This window comes from Bubalus kerabau, chromosome 10 (genome assembly GCF_029407905.1).
Source record: "Bubalus kerabau isolate K-KA32 ecotype Philippines breed swamp buffalo chromosome 10, PCC_UOA_SB_1v2, whole genome shotgun sequence".
NCBI lineage: Eukaryota > Metazoa > Chordata > Mammalia > Artiodactyla > Bovidae > Bubalus > Bubalus kerabau.
The window spans coordinates 37,235,001-37,257,599 of NC_073633.1; the positions used below are offsets into that span (position 1 = coordinate 37,235,001).

At 38.4% G+C, this 22,599-nt stretch overlaps 1 protein-coding gene across 9 annotated transcripts in view; it reads left to right on the forward strand.

The window, feature by feature from the left end:
- The window catches only part of CDIN1 (CDAN1 interacting nuclease 1), a 277,462-nt gene that overhangs the window by 89,696 nt on the left and 165,167 nt on the right, over positions 1 to 22,599 (forward strand). For all 9 annotated transcript variants that reach the window (XM_055537304.1, XM_055537306.1, XM_055537305.1 and 6 more), the window contains exons 6-8: positions 15,079 to 15,158; positions 15,508 to 15,557; positions 20,640 to 20,707. In XM_055537304.1, coding sequence (XP_055393279.1) covers positions 15,079 to 15,158; positions 15,508 to 15,557; positions 20,640 to 20,707 — 198 coding nt within the window. The remainder of the gene's footprint in view (positions 1 to 15,078; positions 15,159 to 15,507; positions 15,558 to 20,639; positions 20,708 to 22,599) is intronic.

Genomic DNA, 22,599 nt, shown 5'->3' on the forward strand with positions numbered 1-22,599 from the left:
TGAAAAGTGAAAGTGAAGTCGCTCAGTCATGTCCGACTCTTCGCAACCCATGGACTGCAGCCCACCAGGCTCCTCCGTCCATGGGATTTTCCAGGCAAGGGTACTGGATTTGGGATGCCATCGCCTTCTCCGTCTGGTATACAATAAACACTCAGTAAATGGTGGCTGTTATTCCTTTTCAGAAGTGGACACTCTTTATAGGATAGGCTGAGTAACCCCACCTTCCCAAATTTTCAAATGACTTGGTATAAATATTAGACTGGTTTTCTGAAATTTTAGTTTTACCATATCCACATAATACCATATGCACTAATAATAAAGATACTGTATTTACTTGATATTTTTAAAATGTCACTTACTTATTTCCAAAGGGAAATTTATAATTCCATCATAAATGATAAATTAGATTTTCTTGCCATAAATAGATATCTGTTTAAATAACATATAACTGTTTGAACAATTCTTTTGTTATAGTAAAGTCACTTCTCCTGTGCCACTGTTAAGCATTCTTCTCTTTGGGAGATAAGACATTAGATGTTGTCAACATTTATCTAAAGACCTATATGTAAACAGCCTCTTAGTCTGCTTTTTCTGAAAACAGTTTTTTGAAACACCTACTCTTGTAACAAGGAAAGGTCAAATTAAGTCAAGTCCATTTGACTACCTAAGAATTGTTGTAACAATAGGGAATTGGGTTTTGAGTAGTTCATTAATAATTTGGTCAGCAATTTGTTGAGTAGCTATTTGTGTAGAGCAATTTTGAGGTGATAGCTGAGAAATATTTTTGCTTTCAGGCATCTTACCAAGTATCCTGACACAAGCAGTTCCTTAGTTCTCCATGTGAACCGTGCATGCTCAAAGATGGTGATATTGCATAACTAGATATCTGGTATATTCATGACATTAATATCAACAGCCTCAGATATGCAGAATATATATACCTTCCTAATGGCAGAAAGCAAAGAGGATCTAAAGAGCCTCTTGATGAAGGTGAAAGAGGAGGGTGACAAAGCTGGCTTAAAACTCAACATTCAAAAAACGAAGATCACGGCATCTGGTCCTATCGCTTCTTGGCAAATGGATAGGGGGAAAATGGAAACAGTGATAGATTTTATTTTCTTGGGCTCCAAAATCATTGTGGATGGTGACTGCAGCCATGAAATTAAAAGACATTTGCTCCTTGGAAGGAAAGCTGTGACAAACCTAGATAGTGTATTAAAAAGCAGAAACATAACTTTGCCAACAAAGGTCCATGTAGTCAAAGCTGTGGTTTTTCCAGTAGTCATGTATGGATGTGAGAGATGGACCATAAAGAAGGCTGAGCACCCAAGAATTGATGATTTCAAATTGTGGTGCTGGAGAAGACTCTTGAGAGTCCCTTGGACAGCAAGGAGATTAAACTAGTCAATCCTAAAGGAAATCAACCCTAAATACTCATTTGAAAGGACTGATGCTGAAGCTCCAATACTTTGGCCACCTGATGCGAGAAGTGGACTCATTGGAAAAGGCCCTGATGCTTTCCTCAGGGAAAGACTGAGGGCAAGAGGATTATAGGGGCAACAGAGAATGAGATGGTTGGATGGTATCACCAAATCAATGGACATGAGTCTGAGCAAACTCCAGGAGGTAGTGAAGAACAGGGATGCCTGGCATGCTGCAGTCTGTGGGGTTACAAAGAGTCGGAAATGACTTAGTAATTGCACAACAACAACAACAAAATTTCATTGGGAAGCAGTTAAGAAAAAAGCGTCTGTAAGTGTCCTGAGGGTAGCCATAATGAAACAAACCATAAAGAAATGAAGGAAGATGGAGGTAGACCAAACACAGGGTCATGCTGAAATCTGAAACCTTATGGCTTCAGAACCACTTGTTGTGATCACAGGATGAGCCTAATGGTGCATATAAAAGCCTTTGGATATATAAAGATAAGATTGAGAAAGTATGATACCTTTTTTCTTGTGCTGTACTAAATATTATCTTTTCCTTCACATTTTTTTAAAGGTGTCATGGTTTCAAGTCTTAGCTTCTTGATCACTCTTATGTCAATAGGTGACAAAGTAATATTTAAAGTGACAAAGTGAAGTCGCTCAGTCATGCCCAACTCTTTGCGACCCCATGAACTATAGCCTACCAGGCTTCTCCATCCATGGGGTTTTCCAGGCAAGAATACTGGAGTGGGTTGCCATTTCCTTCTCCAGGGGATCTTCCCCACCCAGGGATGGAATCCAGGTCTCCCGCATTGCAGGCAGATGCTTTACCCTCTGAGCCACCAGGGAAGCCATTTATTTAATCAAGTGCAAAATGATCAGTAGACAATGAGTTCATTCCACTCCACAATATGAGGGAGAGGAGAACAAGTGGATTGGAAGAATTAATTAAAAACTTTACTGAAGGAGGTGAGAATTGAACTGAACTTTGAGGTTTTGGCCAAGGGAAAGATTCAAAAGAATGTCCAGATTTGGAGGATGGAATCTGTGGTACAGTTAAGTATGTTCTTGGCATTAACCATGTGCTGAATAAATTTCTGTTGAATGTTTGTTTATTGAATAAGAGTTGATGGTGTGTACTGGCTGTAGAGCTATAAGTTGCTTGAGACAAGAATCCAATCAGTGTGAATATTCATGCTTTGAAGACTTCTTCCTTTCATTCTTACATAATACTTTTTTGATGACTCTGGTTCAAGTTATTTCTTACATGATTATGTGCTAGTTAGAGGGCAGAATTATAATTTGTCCCTATAGGATTCCCTAATGTTGAAAGATATTTTTTATTCAGGTTGTTGAATGAGATCAGACTGCTTTAGAGATCATTCCTGTGCTGCAGGAAAGCTTAGCAAGCTGCCTGGAATTCTCAAGAGACATACTTCCAACTGCAAGAGAAAGTAGGCTCTATACACCACGGGCAATGTTGAGATCATCCAGAAAAGACACTGGCAAACCAACTCCATGGATATATAACTTGGGACCTTCATAACCTTGATATCCAAAGACCTTAAGCATTTGAGGAAGTGATCCAATTCTAGCTGGTATTTTAGGCTTTGCTGTTCTGGAGCTCCGCCTCTGGAGCAGTCATATGACAAAGCAGAACTCTTGGTATGCTTGAGAGCAGCCATCTTCCCCATCCTGCTTTTCAACTGAAGGGATTGTTTTGTTTGTTTGTTTTTCAGTGGAGGGAGAACCAGATTCTAACACCGCCATGCCATCTGCAAATCAATTTTCTTTCCAAATGACCAGTCTCATCTTTTTCCCTATAGCATCCATCCCTCACTTCATCTTGTTTTGTCTCCTGATTGCTACTATCCAGTGTATAGTCAGCCCCACGCTGGCTCACCTGTCGTGCTTAAATCCATTGATGACACTGGATTAGAGGTCTCAGCTATATAGGGTCTTGTCTTTGTTTTATCCAGGTGTAACCTGAGCAGATGGCACCCTTTGCAATGGGCAGGACTTCCAGCGACCTTAAGAGTGTAGATGATTCACCTGCTTATTTGCCTTGGTTCCTTTCCGCAGTAGCTGGCCGCTTATTTGAGCTTACACTAAGGAAAGGAGTAGTTCTAAACTTGGGTGTGAGTGTTAGTGATTTGGGTAAAATCTCTGCTTGCTAGATTGCTGGTGCTTGAAATGCCCTAAGCTGGGCATGGGGATGGGGTGGGGGTGGAAGTGTGGAATCTGATTCTTCTGTGATTATAGGGATTTCCATCAGGTTCTTTCCAGAGAACATGTTTGATTCTGGGTGGAACAGCCAGAATCCCACAAAGGGGTGGGTCAGGGCAGGGAATAAGAAGAGGGAATCTGGCCTTGCCCCAGTTTGCATGTAGAATAGACTCATTTCTGCTGTCTCTCCAAGGCTGTGGCAACATGTGCCTGGTAAAAGCAGGCTCCTGACTTAACACACACCTCATGAAGTCTTTCTGTTTTTAACCCTCTGGACCATAGAAAGTAACAAATAATGACGATGTGATGTTGGGAGGTAGAAAGCAGACCATGGTGTGATCTAATACCAGCTAAGGCAACAGCCCAACCACTGTAACAGCTCAAGTCTCAAAATGCACGTTAGTGTTTTTTGTGTGTTATTTCATCGTCACAATAACCCTGCAAAGTAAGCACCAGTGTTACACTCTTGTACCAACGAGGGAACTGAAGGTCACAGACATTAATTAACTTGTCAAGATGCCACAGGTAGCAGGTAGAAGAGCCAAACCAAATCTGATCCTAGACTCAGTGCGTAACCACCTTTCCATGTGGTCTCTCCATTTGCAGGTATATACTGCATCGCTTTGCAAGTTTACCTTTCCTTCAGAAGGCATGTTTTCCCTCTTGTGAGGAAGATGTAAATAAAAATTATGATCTTCTCGTATAACATCTGAGGCTAGATTCTAAGAAGCCATGAACTTCTGCCTGGTTCCTTGGGATGCTTACACTTGAAACCTACCCATCAATTCTAGGGGAAGTTCAGGCAGACCTTGCTGCTAAGTCACTTCAGTCGTGTCTGACTCTGTGCGACCGCATAGATGGCAGCCCACCAGGCTGCCCCGTCCCTGGGATTCTCCAGGCAAGAACACTGGAGTGGGTTGCCATTTCCTTCTCCAATGCATGAAAGTAAAAAGTGAAAGTGAAGTTGCTCAGTCATGTCCGACCCTCAGCGACCCCATGGACTGCAGCCTTCCAGGCTCCTCCATCCATGGGATTTTCCAGGCAAGAGTACTGGAGTGGGGTGCCATTGCCTTCTCTACAGGCAGATCTTAGATAGACACAAATAGGGAAAAACCAAAGGCCCTCTCCCACAGTCATGGCTGATATCACAGCAAGCAAAGATCTGCCAGAGCTGTGAGTCATCATGAAAGCAAATTGTCCAGCACCCAAATGATCTACTCCACTTAACACCACGTAAGGAGAAGCTGTCTCATCAAGTCTAGCCCAAATTGCCAAATAATGAGCATGTAAGGAAATTGGTGTTTAACGTCCCCACACACACACACACATGCTGCCACACACTGCCACATGCACCAAAAAAAAATGCAAGTCTAAGAAGCCAAATTGATTCTCAACCCCCCAGAAACAAGTTGTCTTGTTTCCCAAGCTTGTTGATTACTGCAGTGCTTTGGTCTGTGACACGGTAGCAGGCTTTGGAGGGGTCAGGGTAACAATTTATTTTCTAGCCACCAGTGACCATTCTCCCAATCCCCTGCCTGGCTCAGACACCATGCAAAAGAGAGGACTTCACGAGTGATTTTGGTGGTTCCACTCTCCAGCCTACTCAACGTATTTGCCACCTGCCCTTCTTGCGATTGTTTGGGGCTGCAACTTTATGGGAGGACTTTATTTAAATATATATACTTATATAATTTTAACTCCAGAAAAATAACAAACAAGCTTTCTTTTAAACTTCCTATTGGAGGGTTTCCAAAAACTTCAGGAGCATAACAAAATAATTTTTGGTTGTTGGGCTGTGTTGCCATGACAAAGACATAGAAATGATAGACCAAAAAAAACAACAACAAAGAAATCAAAAAGTGGAGAGAGAATGTGTATTTGGAGTGGTGAACAGGGGCTCATGCTGTGTAAGTCCATTAGAATTGTTAGCTTTAGGTATAGCCATAAAAGGCCAGGGCTGGGATTTTTAAACCCCATACCCCCCATAGGGAAAGATGTGCAGCCAGGAGCTGGAATTGAGCTTCAACATATAACCCAAACCATTAAAAAAAAAAAAAAAAAAAAGACTGGGAAACTCCACTTGCCTGGAGAAAATGTCAGGGAGACTTGCTTACTGCCTATGGACTTGGGTTGTAGAGTATTAGGAGGGGAGAGTGAAATTAGAAATAGGTCAGCCATTTGTGGGTATAGGTTCAGATTTGCACTCTTGTTTACTGTAGGAAGTCTGAGCTAAGAAATTAACAATAAAACCAGTCTCTGCAAAAATAAACATGAAACTACTTTGTCATGGTTATTTCCACAGTGCAGGTCAAACAATTCTTTCTGAAAATAAGCTCACAGTAAAAATTTACAAAGCAAGTGAGGAAACCACTGTCAAAGGGAAGATAGGTAAATAGGCAGGCAGGTCAATAGATAGGTAGAGAAATGGTATACTATGGACTAGAGATGAGAAAATGAAGACACTATAAATTTAATCTATATGATGACATTGGAAAGCTACAAAATTAATATATGAGCTGATTGAATAAGTAAAAAGAAAGACCATAACTGGATAAACAAAAGAAAATAGTATGAAAACACATTTAAAAAAACAAAAATAATTTAGAAATGAAATCATTGTCACTGAAATTAAAAGCTCATTTGGTGAGTAAACTGTTGAATTACATACAAGAAATCAAAATTGGAAGATTAGATTAGAATAAAAGTTAGTGGATTCTAGGATGGATCTGAAGAAATCAACTTTAGTAGAACACAAGAGATGAAGAGATGGAAAATATAAACACTTTATAGGGGTAGGAGACAGGAGATAAGACCTTCTAAAAGATGTCTAATGTAAGCTTTCCAAAAAAATTGGAGACCAAAGCTAAGATGACTCATTTTTTTCAAGCTAGTTAAATGTGTTCATTCTTAGGCTCATGAAAAATAGCTAATTCCAAGCAGGCTAACTAAAAAGAGCCATATCCAGGTGCACAGCGATGAAACTATTGAGTAACAAAGGAAATTCTAATAGCAACCAGAAATAAAAGACAAATTACCTATATAGGGATTACTATTAGACTGACAGAATTCTTTTTTAAATTTTATTTATTTTTTTATTAGTGGAACGTTGCTTTACAATTTTGTGTTGATTTCTGCTGTTCAACATCATGGATCCATCAAAGGCTCCTCCTGAGCCTTCTTCCCCTCCCCCTATCCCACTCCTCTAGTCATCACAGAGCGCTAGGTTGGGCTGTTATTTAGGAACTTCCCACTATCTTTTTCACACATGACAGTATATATACACAGACACACACACATATATATATACATACACACACATATATATCTGTGCTGCCTTCTTAATTCTTCCCAGCCTCATCTTCCCCCACTGTGTCTACAAGTCCATTCTCTATTATGGTCATCAGTACTGTTTTTCTAGATTCCATATATATGCATTAATATACAATACTTGTTTTTTGTCTTTCTGACTTAATTCACTCTGTATAAGAGATTCTAGATCCATCCACTTCTCTACAACTGACTCAAATTTGTTCCTTTTATGGCTGAGTAATATTCTGTTTTATAAATGTACTATAATTTCAGCTTTTCATCTGACAATAGAGTTCTTATCAGTAATAGATGTCAAGAGACAATTGAATTATGTCTTCAAAGAGCTGATTCTTAGCATGTGATTCTATACCCAGCTATATTATCATTCAAGACTGAGAACTCAGTGAAGATAATTTCAGATAAGGCAGAACCAAAGTTCTTGCTACACAGTGATCCTAGCTGAAAGCACTCATAAATGAGGTGCTTTAGTAACAATATCCAATTTTGAATATTGAATCTAAAATTGGAATGTGGCATTCAAGAAGCAGCACTAAAAGAGGAAATTGACAAACATGTTGATAAATTTAAATAAACATTGAATGTTTAAAAATATTTTTAAAAGTAGAAAGAGACTATGTAGAAGATTCTCCAGAGAAATAGAACCAAGAATGTGTGTGTGTGTGTGTCTGTGTGTGTGTAGAGAGACAGAGCGTGAGAGGGAGACGTCAGGGGGCAGAGAGAGAGATTATAAGAAATTGTTTCACATGATAATAGAGGCTAATAAATCCCAAGATCTATAGTTAGTCAGCAAGCTAAAGACACAGGACAGCCAGTGGCCTAGTTCTGGTCCAAAGGCCTGCAGACTTGAGACTCAGGAGGAGCCAATATTTTAGGTCTAGTTCAAAGAAAGGAGAATGCCAATGTCCCAAATCAAACGCAGTCAGACAGAAAGAATTCTCTTCTTCTCATCCTTTTTCTTCTAGTCAGTCCTTCAGCTGACTGGATGAGGCCCACCCCCACATCAGGGAAGGCAATCTGCTTTATTCAATCTACCAAATAAGTTGTGAATCTCATCCAGAAATACCCTTACAAACATACAGAGTAATGTTTGACAAAATATGTCACCTTGTGGCCCAAAAAAGTTGACACATAAAATTAACCATCACAGAAACTAATTGGGAAATTGTGTTTACAAACAAGATGGTCAGACAAAAATAATAGGCATGGTATCATGGAAGCTGATGAAGAAGGGGGACTTTCTGGTTGGAATGAGTGCATTCTAAGTTCCTCACACTAAGAATTACCAAGGAGGTATGATTAGATTAGAAAAAATTTTGAGAGAACTACTAAAGAAGTAGATACAAACTATATTATTGGACTTCCCTGGTGGTCCAGTAGTTAAGAATCTGCCTACCAATGCTGGGGACTCAGATTCAGTCCCTGGTCCAGGAGGATCTCACATGCTGCAGAACAACTTATCTCGTGCACTCCAATTACTGAAGCCTGTGCTTCTAAAGCCAGTGCTCCTCAACAAGAGAAGCCACCGCAATGAGAAGCCTGCCCACCACAAGAAGAGTAGCCCCTGCTCACTGCAAGTATGGAAATGAAGACTCTGGACAGCCAAAAACAAACAAAAATTTTAAAAACCGTATTATTGATATTTTTCAGTGAATAAAGACAGAGAGAGGGCATGAAGAAAATGTAATCAATGTAGAGGTAGTAAACGGGAAAGGGGAAGAAAATGGTTACCGGAGCATGGAAAGTAAGAGGGTAGGGTAAGTCCAGATGTCTCAGTTACAGGTAGATTAAACTCACTCTTGAAAAAGGAGATATTTCCAAATTTGATTTTAGGAAATCTGGCTAAATGCTATTAATAAGAGTCAGACCTAAGACGTAATGATACAGTGAAGTTTAAATAAATGAAACACCAGATATATTAGATAGATACTATTCAAAAGAAAAGTGGTGGAGCAGTATCACCATTAGGTAATTTTATGTTTCTCACACACACACACACAGGCACACACATGAGATTAAGAAGGTCATGACGATGCCAAAAGACAAAAGTTCATTCTTAGAACAATGAGTTTGTACACCCAACAATATAGCCTCAATATAGAAAGCAAACATTGACAGAATTTTATGGAGAAGCTGACAAATTGACAGTAGAAGTAGAATAGTACATATGTAGTTTGGAAAATATTAGTAATAATATAGAAGATTTGAATAGTACAATTAAAAATCTTGTTATACTAGACATACCTGAACCCTGTAGCTCTAAAATAGTAACTACAGTGGTTTTTGAAACATTCATAAAAATTGGGTCACATACAAAAACACAAAGTCAAGCATATACTTCCAAATTAAAATAATTTGGGGGTTGCCACAATCTAATCAAATTGGAATATTAAAAATGAAATGTTTTAAAATAATGTATGAATCAAAGATTTAAGTCATAATAGGAACTACAAAATATTTTTAAGTGACAGCAGAACTTGTGGCATGTAGCTAAAAGAATTTAGAGGAAAAATTGTAGCCTTAAAAAGTGTGTTAAAGCTTGAAATTTTATTTAATAAACATAGTAAAGTATTAATAAGAATAAATATAGCAGACTCAAAGAAGAAAGCAGGAAATAATGATCACAAAAGAATAAATTAAATGAATTTTGAAGAAGTGGTGTAGTAGAGAGAAAAAAACCTGAAATTTGGTTTCTTGAAAATACTAATAAAACAAAGCAATCTCTAGCAAATTGACAAACTTAAAAGTTTACACAAATTAGTATTGGACTATCTTAATATTAGTTGCCAGTCCAGAAGTTAATTTAGAAAGGTGGATTCTCCAGGCCAGAATACTGGAGTGGGTTGCTATGCCCTCCTCCAGGGGATCTTTCCAACCCAAGGATCAAACCCAGGTCTCTTAATGTCTCCCACATGCTCAGGTGGTCTCTTTATCATTAGCACCACCCGGGAAGCCCAGGAAGACATGGATGTTTATTATATTCGGATCCTGCCCTCTTTGTGTTCAAAATATTCCACTATGTGGAGAAGGAAATGACTACTCACTCCAGTATTCTTGCCTGGGAAATCCTGTGAACAGAAGAGCCTGATGGGCTACAGTCCATGGGGTCACAAAGAGTCAGACACAATTAACGCGACTTAGCACACACACGTGCATGTCATAGTCCAGGCATTGCCTATCGCCCCTGTACTCTGTATAGTGTGCTTGAACAGGTACCAGTCCTCTCCTCTCCTAGTGCATCTTGCTCCAAGTGACTCATGCATTCTTGCTTTGAACAGGCTTGATACTTGAAATCCCAGCAGTTGAAGCAGTGGCAGGGTTAAACTGTGAAATCAACAGAATGAATGCCTTTAGCAGTGGTTGGAGAGAACAAGACTCCTATCCACACATGGTCAAAATAGATGGATGCACAATGGATGAAAGTCATGGCTGGCCTAGGGACAGTTGCCATGAAAGGCATGGGCTTCCTTGAGGCCTCATACCCCCAGCCACCCCGGGATTGTCCAGTTGCTTTTCCTTATCTGGTTGATGTTATTATTCTTCCCTTTGGCATTTCCTGGGCTTCCCTAGTGGCTCAGCTGGTAAAGAATCCGCCTGCAATGTGGGAGACCTGGGTTCAATCCCTGGGTTGGGAAGATCTCCTGGAGAAGGGAAAGGCTACCCACTCCAGTATTCTGGCCTGGAGAATTCCATGGACTGTATAGTCCATGGGGGTGCAAAGAGTCGAACACAACTGAGCAACTCTCAGTTCACTCACTGGGCATTTCCTAAGCTTCAGAGTTTGTGTATAAATGTTTGCTTGCACTCTGACTTGATCTGTGAGGTAGACCTACTCATGTCTGAGTGCAAATACCCAGACATGGAGTGCAGACATGTCCTGCATCTGGAGCCTTGGCCTGGAGGTCCTGTGTGTTAGCACTTTATCTCCTGCTCTGAGAAATGGCCAGTTGCAAGACGAGAAAAGAGATTTTCTTGAGTTTTAAATGAACGTGGACTCAATATATAGTTTTTACTATTCAATTTAAAATCACTGACTTCCCCTTGCAAGCTTCCTTTGATTTGAATAGTGTTCTATTCAATATATTTGAACTATTTTTTTTAAGTTTATTGGCTATGATTCTTGCTTCTGATAAGCACACTGTTCTATAATGTATATTGTAAGGAAAACTATGATGTCATCAGTTTCTTTTTCCTGTAAGATTTCCCTTTCTTCCCTCATAAAACAAATGACCTAATTTTTTTTCTGTCCTAGAGTATTGTCCCTCTTTTTTTAAAAAGGACCATTATGATTTTAGCAATGAGTTTGTATATAGTTTGATATGAGGTCAGTAATTTTCCCTAGGATAGGGAAATAGCATATTTTTAGGTATGCTGTCTGGTCATTTAGTAATCTTCTTCTCACATGGGTATGAGGGTTAGCAGTGTAACAATCTAGCAATGACCAGGAACATGTGGAGAAGGTGCTTTTGTTTCCACGAGATACTGATAGCATCATGGGTACTGCAGAGGAGTGTCTGCCATTACTATCCACGTGCAATTGAGTAGCAGATCAGAGTGAGTGCAGTCCCTCAGAGAAGGTGACCAGTATGTGAGTGATTGCTTTGGTCCCCTCCTACTGTCCTGGCCTTCGAATTAAGTTGGGGAAACAGAGTGAATTTACAATGGCTCAGTGGGTAAAGAATCTGCCTGCCAATTCGGGAGACACAGGTTTGGTCCCTGGGTCAGGGAGATCCCCTGGAGAAGAAAATGGCAACACACTCCAGTATTCGTTCCTGTAGAATCCTATGGACAAAAGAGCTGGTGGGCTACAGTCCATTGGATCACAGAGAGACCGGACTGAACATGTGAGAGCAATGTAAGACAGTTCGCTGCTTTGTATTCCCAGTTTTTGTTCCACTAAACCATGGTAATTTCTTTCTGAAATAATTAAGTCTAACTTAAGAAAGGCAATGCCAAAGAATGTTCAAACTAGTGCACAATTGCACTCATCTCATACACTAGCAAAGTAATGCTCAAAATTCTCCAAGCCAGGCTTCAACAGTATGTAAACCATGAACTTCCAGATGTTCATGCTGGATTTAGAAAAGGCAGAGGAATCAGAGATCAAATTGCCAACATCCATTGGATCATTGAAAAAGCAAAAGAGTTCCAGAGAAACATCTACTTATGCTAACTGTGTGGATCACAACAAACTGTGGAAGATTCTTAAAGAGATGGGAATACCAGACCACCTGACCTGCCTCCTGAGAAATCTGTGTGCAGGTCAAGAAGCATCAGTTAGAACTGGACATGGAACAATAGACTAGTTCCAAATAGGAAAAGAAGTATGTCAAGGCTGTATATTGTCACCCTGCTTATTTAACTTATATGCAGAGTATATCAGGCAAAATGCAGGCTGGATGAAGCACAAGCTGGAGTCAAGATTGCTGGGAGAAATATCAACAACCTCAGGTATGCAGATGACACCACCCTTATAGCAGAAAGTGAAGAAGAACTAAAGAGCCTCTTGATGAAAGTGAAAGAGGAGAGTGAAAAAGTTGACTTAAAACTCAACATTCAGAAAACTAAGATCATGACATCTGGTTCCATCACTTCATGGCAAATAGATGGGGAAACAGTAGATATAGTGACAGACTTTATTTTTTTGGATTCCAAAATCACTGCAAATGGTGACTGCAGCCATGAAATTAAAAGACGCTTACTCCTTGGAAGGAAAGTTATGACCAACCTAGACAGCTTATTAAAAAGCAGAGACATTACTTTGCCAACAAAGGTCCATCTAGTCAAAGCTGTGGTTTTTCCAGTGGTCATGTATGGATGTGAGAGTTGGACTATAAAGAAACCTGAGCTCTGAAGGATTGATGCTTTTGAACTGTGGTGTTGGAGAAGACTCTTGAGAGTCCCTTGGACAGCAAGCAGATCCAACCAGTCCATCCTAAAGAAGATAGTCCTGAGTGTTCTTTGGAAGGACTGATGCTGAAGCTGAAACTCCAATACTTTGGCCACCTGATGTGAAGAACTGATTCATTTGAAAAGACCCTGATGCTGGGAAAGAGTGAAGGCAGGATGAGAAGGGGATGACAGATGATGAGATGGTTGGATGGCATCACTGACTCGATGGACATGAGTCTGGGTAAGTTCCAGGAGTTGGTGATAGACAAGCAAGCCTGGTGTGCTGCAGTCCATGAGGTCACAGAGTCAGACACAACTGAGTGACTGAACTGAACTTAAGCTTACTCAAAGTCAATGTGTAAGGCTGATTTTTTTCTTGATATTACTTATTATTGCTTTAACAAAATTACTAAAACCATAGTGTTGTCACTGTTTTCTCTAGAGACTCATATAAGAACCCTTAAAGGTAGTCAGGTCAGATAACATTATCACATTCTACAGATGAAGACCCTGAATTTGAGAGGCTCAATAACTTGCCAGGTTGCAGAGCTGGATAGTATTCCTCCAGTGATGACGATCTTTTTGAGACTCCAAATATGCCTCCCCGCTTTCAGTGCAAACATATTTACAAATAGCAACTAACTACATAGCATTGTTATACACATGCAGTTAGGTAACTAAGAATAGGAAATAATTAAAATAATTGTGCTTCATTTTTTTTCCTTGTGCACTCATTTCCTTGTGCACCGTGCTTAAGTGAGAAAGATGTAATTTCCCTATTTCTTTCCACAGAATTTCCTAACATTTATCATGTCTGTCAGTGTTCTTATGGTACTGAACTTGATAAGGAACATAATCATTCAAAAAAAAAAAAAAAAAAAGGATGAAAAACTATCTCAGAACCTGAATGATGATGTAGCTCTGTGGCATGGTTTTATTCCCTAAACTAGATAATTATCCAGCTTGTTTTTTAGTTTGTGCTTGTATGGATCAGACCTTATAAGCTGTTTTGCTAAATGTTTGGAAATGATTCCACTGGAGGACTTGAAAGAATTGATTCTTAGGCAATACCTGACTTAGCTTCAGTCTAGAGACTTGCCTTCCCCCTATGCTGAGGAAGAGGAGTTCTGGCCACTCTGGGTTCTGCATGCAATGAAGTCAGGATCTCCTGCCTCGCTTTTCAAAAGGTGTGATCTGATATACCACACTTCGTAAGATGCCCCTTATAGCCCCTTCCACTGCAGCCCCCCGGGATAAGGTCAGCTTAATTTGCAATTGGGTATGATGAGACATGGAGAAGGCAATGGCACCCCACTCCAGTACTCTTGCCTGGAAAATCCCATGGACGGAGGAGCCTGGTCGGCTGCAGACCATGGGGTCGCAAAGAGTCGGACACGACTGAGCGACTTCACTTTCACTTTTCACTTTCATGCATTGGAGAAGGAAATGGCAACCCACTCCAGTGTTCTTGCCTGGAGAATCCCAGGGACGGGGGAGCCTAGTGGGCTGCTGTCTATGGGGTCGCACAGAGTTGGACACGACTGAAGCGACTTAGCAGCAGCAGCAGGATGATGAGACATACTTTGGGACAAAAATTTGTATATAAATGTACAATTGTGTGTGTATATATGTATTTTTTCTCTTATTTAAGATTTGTTCAATTGTGTCAGTTTTACCTACTTTCCTTACCTGTGAAATGGACATAACATTTCATGGCAGTTGAGAATTATTTCAGAAAGGTTTAGATTCAGAGATGCTTTCTTGGCTGAAGGTAGTTTTTATTGACGTCACTGAAGTCTTTGCATCTAACCTGCCTTCACTAAACTCTCCAGCTACATATGCTTGGTTATAACATACTTACCTGCAGAAGAAAAATATTTTCTTTTCTGATTGTTTTTTTCCCCCCCAAGTGGGGCTTTTCCAAAGCTAATTTATGTGCAAAGAGACATATGCTTTAGGTCTGTATTTGTGAATTTACCTTGGAAACATTAGGTCATCTTCAAATCTGTCAATGTGGCTTATAAACTTGGCAAAGTGTTTTAATTAAAAGCTTCTCTGAGATTTGAAAAAAAAAAGGAAAAAAATGATTAGTATCAGTAGTGTTTTCATTTTCATGGTTGGTGTATTTATAGGTATATGTCACTTTTCATGTTGTATTAAAAGTATGTTGACTGTCTGCTAACAGTTCATCTCTTTTCTTCTGCAGCCTCCAAGTCTGTTATAAATAGTATGCTGCGGGACCCTTCTCAGATTCCAGATGGAGTTCTAGCAAATCAGGTCTATCAGGTATTAATCACAGCTGTCTATTTTCAGTGGCAATGCTGTTATCTGCCTAGCAGAGTAAAGGATTTTAAACCTCATTTAATTACTGTCATCATAAACTATCACTGAGGTCAGGGTGCACCATAAATGGCAATGCAATATTTGTGAGAAGAGCATTTCACTTTTTAATAGCTTGCTTTTATAGTGAATAAAAAGCATGCAATTTTTGTTTTCTGTGATTAAATCTGAACAGTCTTTTGATAGCTTTTTAAAAAAAATTTTTTTTTAAGAAAAGTAATTACTGCTTTTAGGATATTGTCTGACAGTTTTTGTAGTCGCGCCATCCCAGACCCTTTCTCTTATTTGTCTGCAGTGCATCGTGAATGACTGCTGTTATGGACCACTGGTGGACTGCATCAAACAGTATCCTTTCCCATAAAATTTTAGGTGCACAATTGACGAGCTTAGACTCAGTGGAGGAGATGTGTCTAGCTTTAACCTGACATAAAGTTCTGCTTCACAAAACACATTTCATACTCTTCTATTTTATATTCAATCAACTGGAGGGTCACTGCAGACCATTCTTTTCTACAGCTTAAAAAAAATCAGATAGGCATTGGGAAGATGTCAGTTCAGCAGTCGCGTGTTCACATGCTTATTTCAACCTGCTTGGTTTTCAATGAGTTTAAGGATAGAGTCACGAGGCAGGTAGCACCCTGTCTTGGAATGTATCTAAGCATTTCAGTGAACATTTTTTCAAATATGAATACATTTCTATTTGAAATGAATCAAATTTAGTTGAGAATAAATTTTGAGCCTGTAGTTAAGGGATGATGTGATTAAACTGCCACCAGAGACCATCACGTTTTAAAGGGCAGTAGATTCTTACTGCTTAGATGTTGATTATATTCTGAGCTGTCGCTTGGGTCCCTAATAAACATTTTTAGAGAAAACCAAGCTAATTTTTCCCTCTGGACTGAGTTTAAGGCTAGGAGAACAGATGTCCAGTCATTTTTCATTAAAGACATTGAAATTACTAAAGAGTTAATGCTTGCTTCATCAAACAGGATTTGTGTGTGTGTGTGTGTGTGTGTGTGTGTGTGTGTGTGTGTGTGTGTACATGCACACGTGTTTCAGTTGTTTCCGACTCTTTGTGGCCCCGTGAACTGCAGCCTGCCAGGCTCCTCTGTCCATGGGATTTTCTAGGCAAGAATACTGAAGTGGATTGCCATTTCCTACTCTAGGGGAATCCTCCCAATCCAGGGATTGAACCTGCCTCTCTTGTGTCTCCTGCATTGGCAGGTGGATTCTCTACGACTAGCACCACCTGGGAAGCCCAAACAGGAGTTGAGTGGACAGTAACTACTTTGTGAAGTAGGACATGGTTAATCAATACATTTAGTAGTATTGTGGCAACGCTAAGAATTTTTATAATCTTTGGCTAAAAAAATTCTATGTAAAGAGTAAATCATTAGTCATTTTTAATGGAAATGATATCTACCTGAGTCCATGAGTCTTATATTTTTTAATAATACAACATGCCCTTCCTGAGTTTTGTTAGCACAGATGGCACTGTGACCAGTTATGACTCAGTGGTTACCAATCAGGAGACTTTTTTTTAGAAGCTTTGCTAGTCAAGTGTGTGTGTGTGTGTGTGTGTGTTTGTATTCCACCTTGTTTCATGAGAGTTAGTGAAATTATTGTAAAAGAAAAAAAATGATTCATTTTCTCTTTTTCATGAAATTAACCTTTGAAAAATAAATCTTTCAACAGAGCCCACTTTTAAGAATACTCAGTATCTATATTATAGCCCTTTGTAAATTTATTCTCCTAATCTGTTCCTCGCAGTCTAAATAAAATCACAGCATTGTTGTAAGTCCAACCTTTTATTAGACCAAAGTGAAACTATGCTTCCATTTTCAGTGTAAAATTAACGATAGTGTTAGAAATTGTCGGAATGCCAACCCCCACGTTGCCACAGTGATAAAGTTTAGCACATCCACAAAACAACTAACACCATCTTAGAGTATCTGGGGTGGAATTACATGTTAATTTTAAAGCACATAAAATAGTTAAAAATCAATTTAAAGTTAAGGTTTTAAAAGCATAATGTCTTTTGAAGGATTGCATATTGATTTTAAATATAACTATCTAATTATGTATGCATGGACTAAAGTATGAAGTCAACTGCTTTGTAAATGCCAGGAGGCTGTTTTTCAGTAATAGTTGAGATGCTTACGGGAAACTAGATTGCTGTATTGCTGGCGAAGAAAATGGCTTGTGAGGTTATTTACAAGTTTTGCCCCATGGTCACTGCCATACATCAATAATAGGTATTATTATAGAGAAAGTCTAAGTGTTTCTGCTTATGAAGCATTATAAATTCGGTCTGGAGTATTTTCCTTATATTTTTGCCATCATCCACTTTCCTTTTTTGGTTGTGCTACTGCCAGTAGAATTTAATGTAGTACATGATTTCAATTGATAAAGATAATGATACATGTCTATAAATTGTATTCACTGGCTAGATTATAATTTCACAGTTCCATTATGCCTATCGCTTGTAAAATTACTGTTTTTATAAACTTTATATTCTAGATTTTGTATTTTATACATGTTTGTATCAAACAAAACATAATCAACATGTATATATATCTTTGCAAAGTTTCAAATTAGTGATTGCTTTTACCATGCAGAATAAAACAGGCTGGGGAGTTTATAGAGAATTGATTTTATCTTTGCATTGAGATAGTGGCAGTTTAATGTAACGTAAATACACTTGCTTAGCTGTTTTCAAGGCTGATCAACAGGAATTATTTTATTTCACACTGAATAAAAATGATTGGATTTTCATATGAGTGCAAATGCTATTTGTATGTTGCTCTGATAATTTTGTAATGTTTACATTGCTTACTCTTGGCAAATTATATCATTTTGTTAGAAAGAAAGCACACATTTAATAAACAGAATAGGTGCAGAACCTTTTACTCCATTATGAAAATGTTACGTGTAGGCATTTGTGTAAGGAGAGTCAAGTAAATTGGTGATTTATTAATAAGACACCAAAATAGCACCCTAGATCGCAAAGAGTATATAAATTGTCATTGCTTTCTTTTTCTTTTGGTGTCTACTATAATTTTTCCTATATAACCATGTCCACCCACATGTTATTTTCCTGCCACAAGTTATATTCACAGACACAAAAGGTGTGAGAAACCAGCCACTTCAACTTTGCAAAGTGTGACTTCAGGACACAGCTGTTAGACAAAGACCTGAACTGTGGAACAAGGAAAGATAATGATACAGGAAGCTTGAAGTGCTCTGGTTTTCACTCCTGTACCATCAGTTTCATGATTCAACATTTTAGATGTAAATAATTCACAGCAATAAAAGTGAGAGCGCATTTATGTGGACTGGAAGTAAATTATTTAGTTCTGAAACATGGGATGCCCCTAGTAATGAGAGACCATTGAGAGAGATTCATCAGATGTCTTCAGTGGACTCTATGAATTGTGAAATTTTATGATTTAAACATTTGTTTTCAGTGAGAAGTAAGCACAGTCCTGTGCATGGGGAGGACGGACAACAGAAAGAAAAAGGCAGTGATGATGACTTGGGACTTGTTTTGATGATGTATATGAGTGGTCCCACCTCTTGAATTCTAAGATTTGAATAATATCCACTTGTATGTATTGATAAATGACAGGATGATTGTCTAAGAATTTTACAGGTAATTTTTAAGCTTTATTTGATTTAAATTGGATTCTTATAGTGCATGATCAGGACTAAAGAATCCCTGTTAAGCCAAGGAGTGATAAGACCAGATTGACATTAGTGAGATGGAGAATTAAAGAATTACAGGCACACCTCATTTTATTGTGCTTCACTTTATTGTGCTTTGCAGATATTATGTTTTTTACAAATTGAAAGTTTGTGGCAACCCTGCCTTGAGTCGGCACCATTTTCCCAATAGCATTTGCTCACTTCATGTCTCTATGTCACTTTTTGGTAATTCTTAACAGTATTTTAATGTTTTTCATTATTATAGTATTTGCTGTGATGATCTGTGGTATTATAATTACAAAAAGATGGGGACTCGCTGAAGGCTCAGGTGATAGTAGCAATTTTTTAGCAATAAAGTATTTTTTAATTAGGGTATATGTATTTTTAGATATAATGCTGTTGAACACTTAATAGGCTATAGTGTAATAGTAACTTTTATATGAATTCAGAAACCAAAAAATTCATGTAACTTGCCTTATTGCAATATTTGTTTTATTCTGAAACTGAACCCATGGTATCTCCAAAGTCTGCCTGTATTACGAAACACCTCTGACAAAATTATAGTATGAGAATAGGATAAAACTCCTTTTCACACTTTGTACACACCAGAGGAGCCTGGTGGGCTGCCCTCTGTGGGGTTGCACAGAGTTAGACACGACTGAAGCGACTTAGCAGCAGCAGCAGCATTAGCTAATACCAATTATTTTTATGTAATTAATTTTAATATTTTTAAGTAGCTCTACAGAGGTCATAGATATAGGCTCTGCAGAGATTTTGTTCTGATTCTCTGCTCTGCCACACATTGACCATATGATCTTATATAAATTCCTTTTTAAGCCTTGGTTTCCTCATGTAATATAAGGATAATAATAACTGTGAGGATGAAAAAACATATGTAAATACACTGAAAATAACATACTTGATATACTGCCTGCCTCATAATAGCACTCAAAAATTTATATGAGCATATGTATATATTTATACATATATACATAATACATAATGTATACATATATACATATACATACATATTTATACATATATACATAATATAAAGGTGAAAACTTGCACACACAAGAGAAAGACTTGAAACAGCCTCTGAACTGACGCACTAATCCACAGCCATTTACTGGGATGTCTTTCCTCCAGAGTACATGTACTTCTCAACAAGTCAGTTGTTTGGTTCCCCAAGTCACAGAAGATCACCCACCAATCATAGACTAGAAGTGAAGTGGTGTTGTTGTTCAGTCACCCAGTTGTGTCTGACTCTGCAGCCCCGTGGACTGCAGCACACCAAGCCTCCCTGTCCCTCACCATCTCCCTGAGTTTGCCCAAGTTCATGTTGATTGCGTAAGTGATGCCATCCAACCATCTCATCCGCTGACACCCTCTTCTCCTTCTGCCCTCAATCTTTCCCAGCATCAGGACTGGGAAAATAAGAGCTGCTAAATGCTGGCTTTGTGACAAGTGTGAACTCACAGAAGATTTATGGAACTCTGAAAGACTAGAAATTCTTAGGGCAAAAGCTGGTTGGTATTCTCTACTGCGCTTAGTGCTTAATAAATGGTCCTAAATTGAATTGAGGGGTTTTTAGCATAGCATAAAGGATGTTTATAATTACCTCTACTTTCCATTTCATCTCAAAGTATAGCCCTGGTATTAGCAATTTTTTCTGGTGGTATAATTCTACCAATGTTACGCTCCTTAACTAAGACTTCCCAGTGCCATTGGTCATGAGCATGAAGTCCTGCTGAGGGACTTGCTTCTGGAGAAAAACCTATCCTTCCTAGGTAAGTATTGCTTACGTCTTCTCCAGCATATATCTCGAGTGCTTAAATATATATTTTTAAAAATCTTCCACTTGCAGTTATTATGTACTAAAGGAAAAGCAAATGATGACCGATGCTGTGCATGTTATCTTTTATTGATTTAGACCTGAGCAGGAACTCAGTTACCTAATCCCTTGTATACACAGCACATGCACAGGCTTACAATTAATATTTTATAGCATAAGTGGCTGAAAAAATACTTTAATATCTGTTGCAGTATTACTTTTGGTGTCATGAGATATTAACCATAATCTAGGCCTTATGAGAGAAGGAAACAAAAGAAATATTGTCCATAAAATGCTTTATATATTGAAAAGAATGGTTAGAAAAATTCATGTTAGGTATTTTTGTCTCATGTATGGAATTGCCTAGTACTTTCACTTGAAAATGAAATATTGAGCTTTTATTATTTTTATGCCAAAAGTGAACTGTCATCATATGAGTATGATATTTTAAAATCTCACAGGTACGTATGTGTTTGTCTGCCAACGTGGAATCTTATTACAGATTGTTATTTCTTTCAACATCTCTTAGGCATTAAAAATTAAGCCTCAAAAGGCATACATGGGATAACTGATCATAGCAACCATAAAGCACTCTACCAGGAATTAAATCCTCTTCTTCATTTTAAATGTGGTAAATTTTCAAGGTTCTATACAGATTGTATTATTGTACACATCTATTTTAAATTAAGAGTTTGCATGGCATATTTTTTTAGGTTAAAAAAATTAAGCGATATTGGATTACATAATTTTTGATCCAAAATGAACAAGACTTAGCCAAGGGAAGTCAAATGATCTTATGTCAAATTGGGAAAGGATGTTGAAAACAGTCCTGTAAGAAATCTGTTTTAAGTCTTAGTATTCAGTATTTTTATTAATGACCGGAAGATTTGAGTTGAATGTGTTGTAAATGGTTGATAATTTTAAGAGGGGGTATACCATAAATATTCTCCAGTAAGAGTTGAAGACACCTGATAAATTAGGAAAGTGGCCTCAGATTACTAAATTAAATTTTGATATGTAAAAGCAACAAGTTTTTTTTTTGTATAAGAAGAACAACTGAAATATTCAGTGTATGGAAAAGATTAAATTAGATAGAAATTACCTTTTAAAATCTAATGAAAAATCTGGTGTATAATGCCTTCAGAACCAATTGGAATGAATGTCCTGTGCTGCATCATGGGTACTTTGTAGACTATGGAGTTCCAGTAATATTATAAAGTATCTGATCATATTGACCACTCAGTGGCCAGTAAGGTGTGGCCAAGTGTTGTTTGAAGCCAGCAACTGAGCAGTCATATTTTCAAGACCACTCGGTGTAACTCTCTTGGCACCATCTATCTGCTTAAGGGTGGTCAAGCCCTTGGCACTGCTTCTCTGCTTAATCTAGTTTTTTTCTGCTTCCTTCCTAAAGACTGGAAGACCCAAACAGGGAGGAAGAACAAAGGGCCCACCCTTGGCTTAAACTTAGTCCCAGGTGCTCGACTCCCTTGATTCTAGGAACTGAAGGCGCTAGACTGCGTTGGCCACTGCTGACAAGGGCAGTGCAGAGGCACAGCAGGGAGTCACTGCGCTTTGCTAACAGGTTCAGAAAGGGGATTTAAAATGAAACGGGCTCATCTGTTCCTCTGCACTCTAGGATCTAACAGTAATTCTTTTACTGAAGCATACCAAAGATGATCCTTAACTCGTATTTAGCTCTCTTTATGTAACCTCAGTCCTGTTTTGAAGCATTTCCTCATTAGTATTCAAAGAAATTGTTATTCTATGCATTTTAAGCATTTTAATGTAGTACTGAATTAATACATGTTTATTTATGGTTAAAACCTGAAAACCCAAAGCCTCTTATGG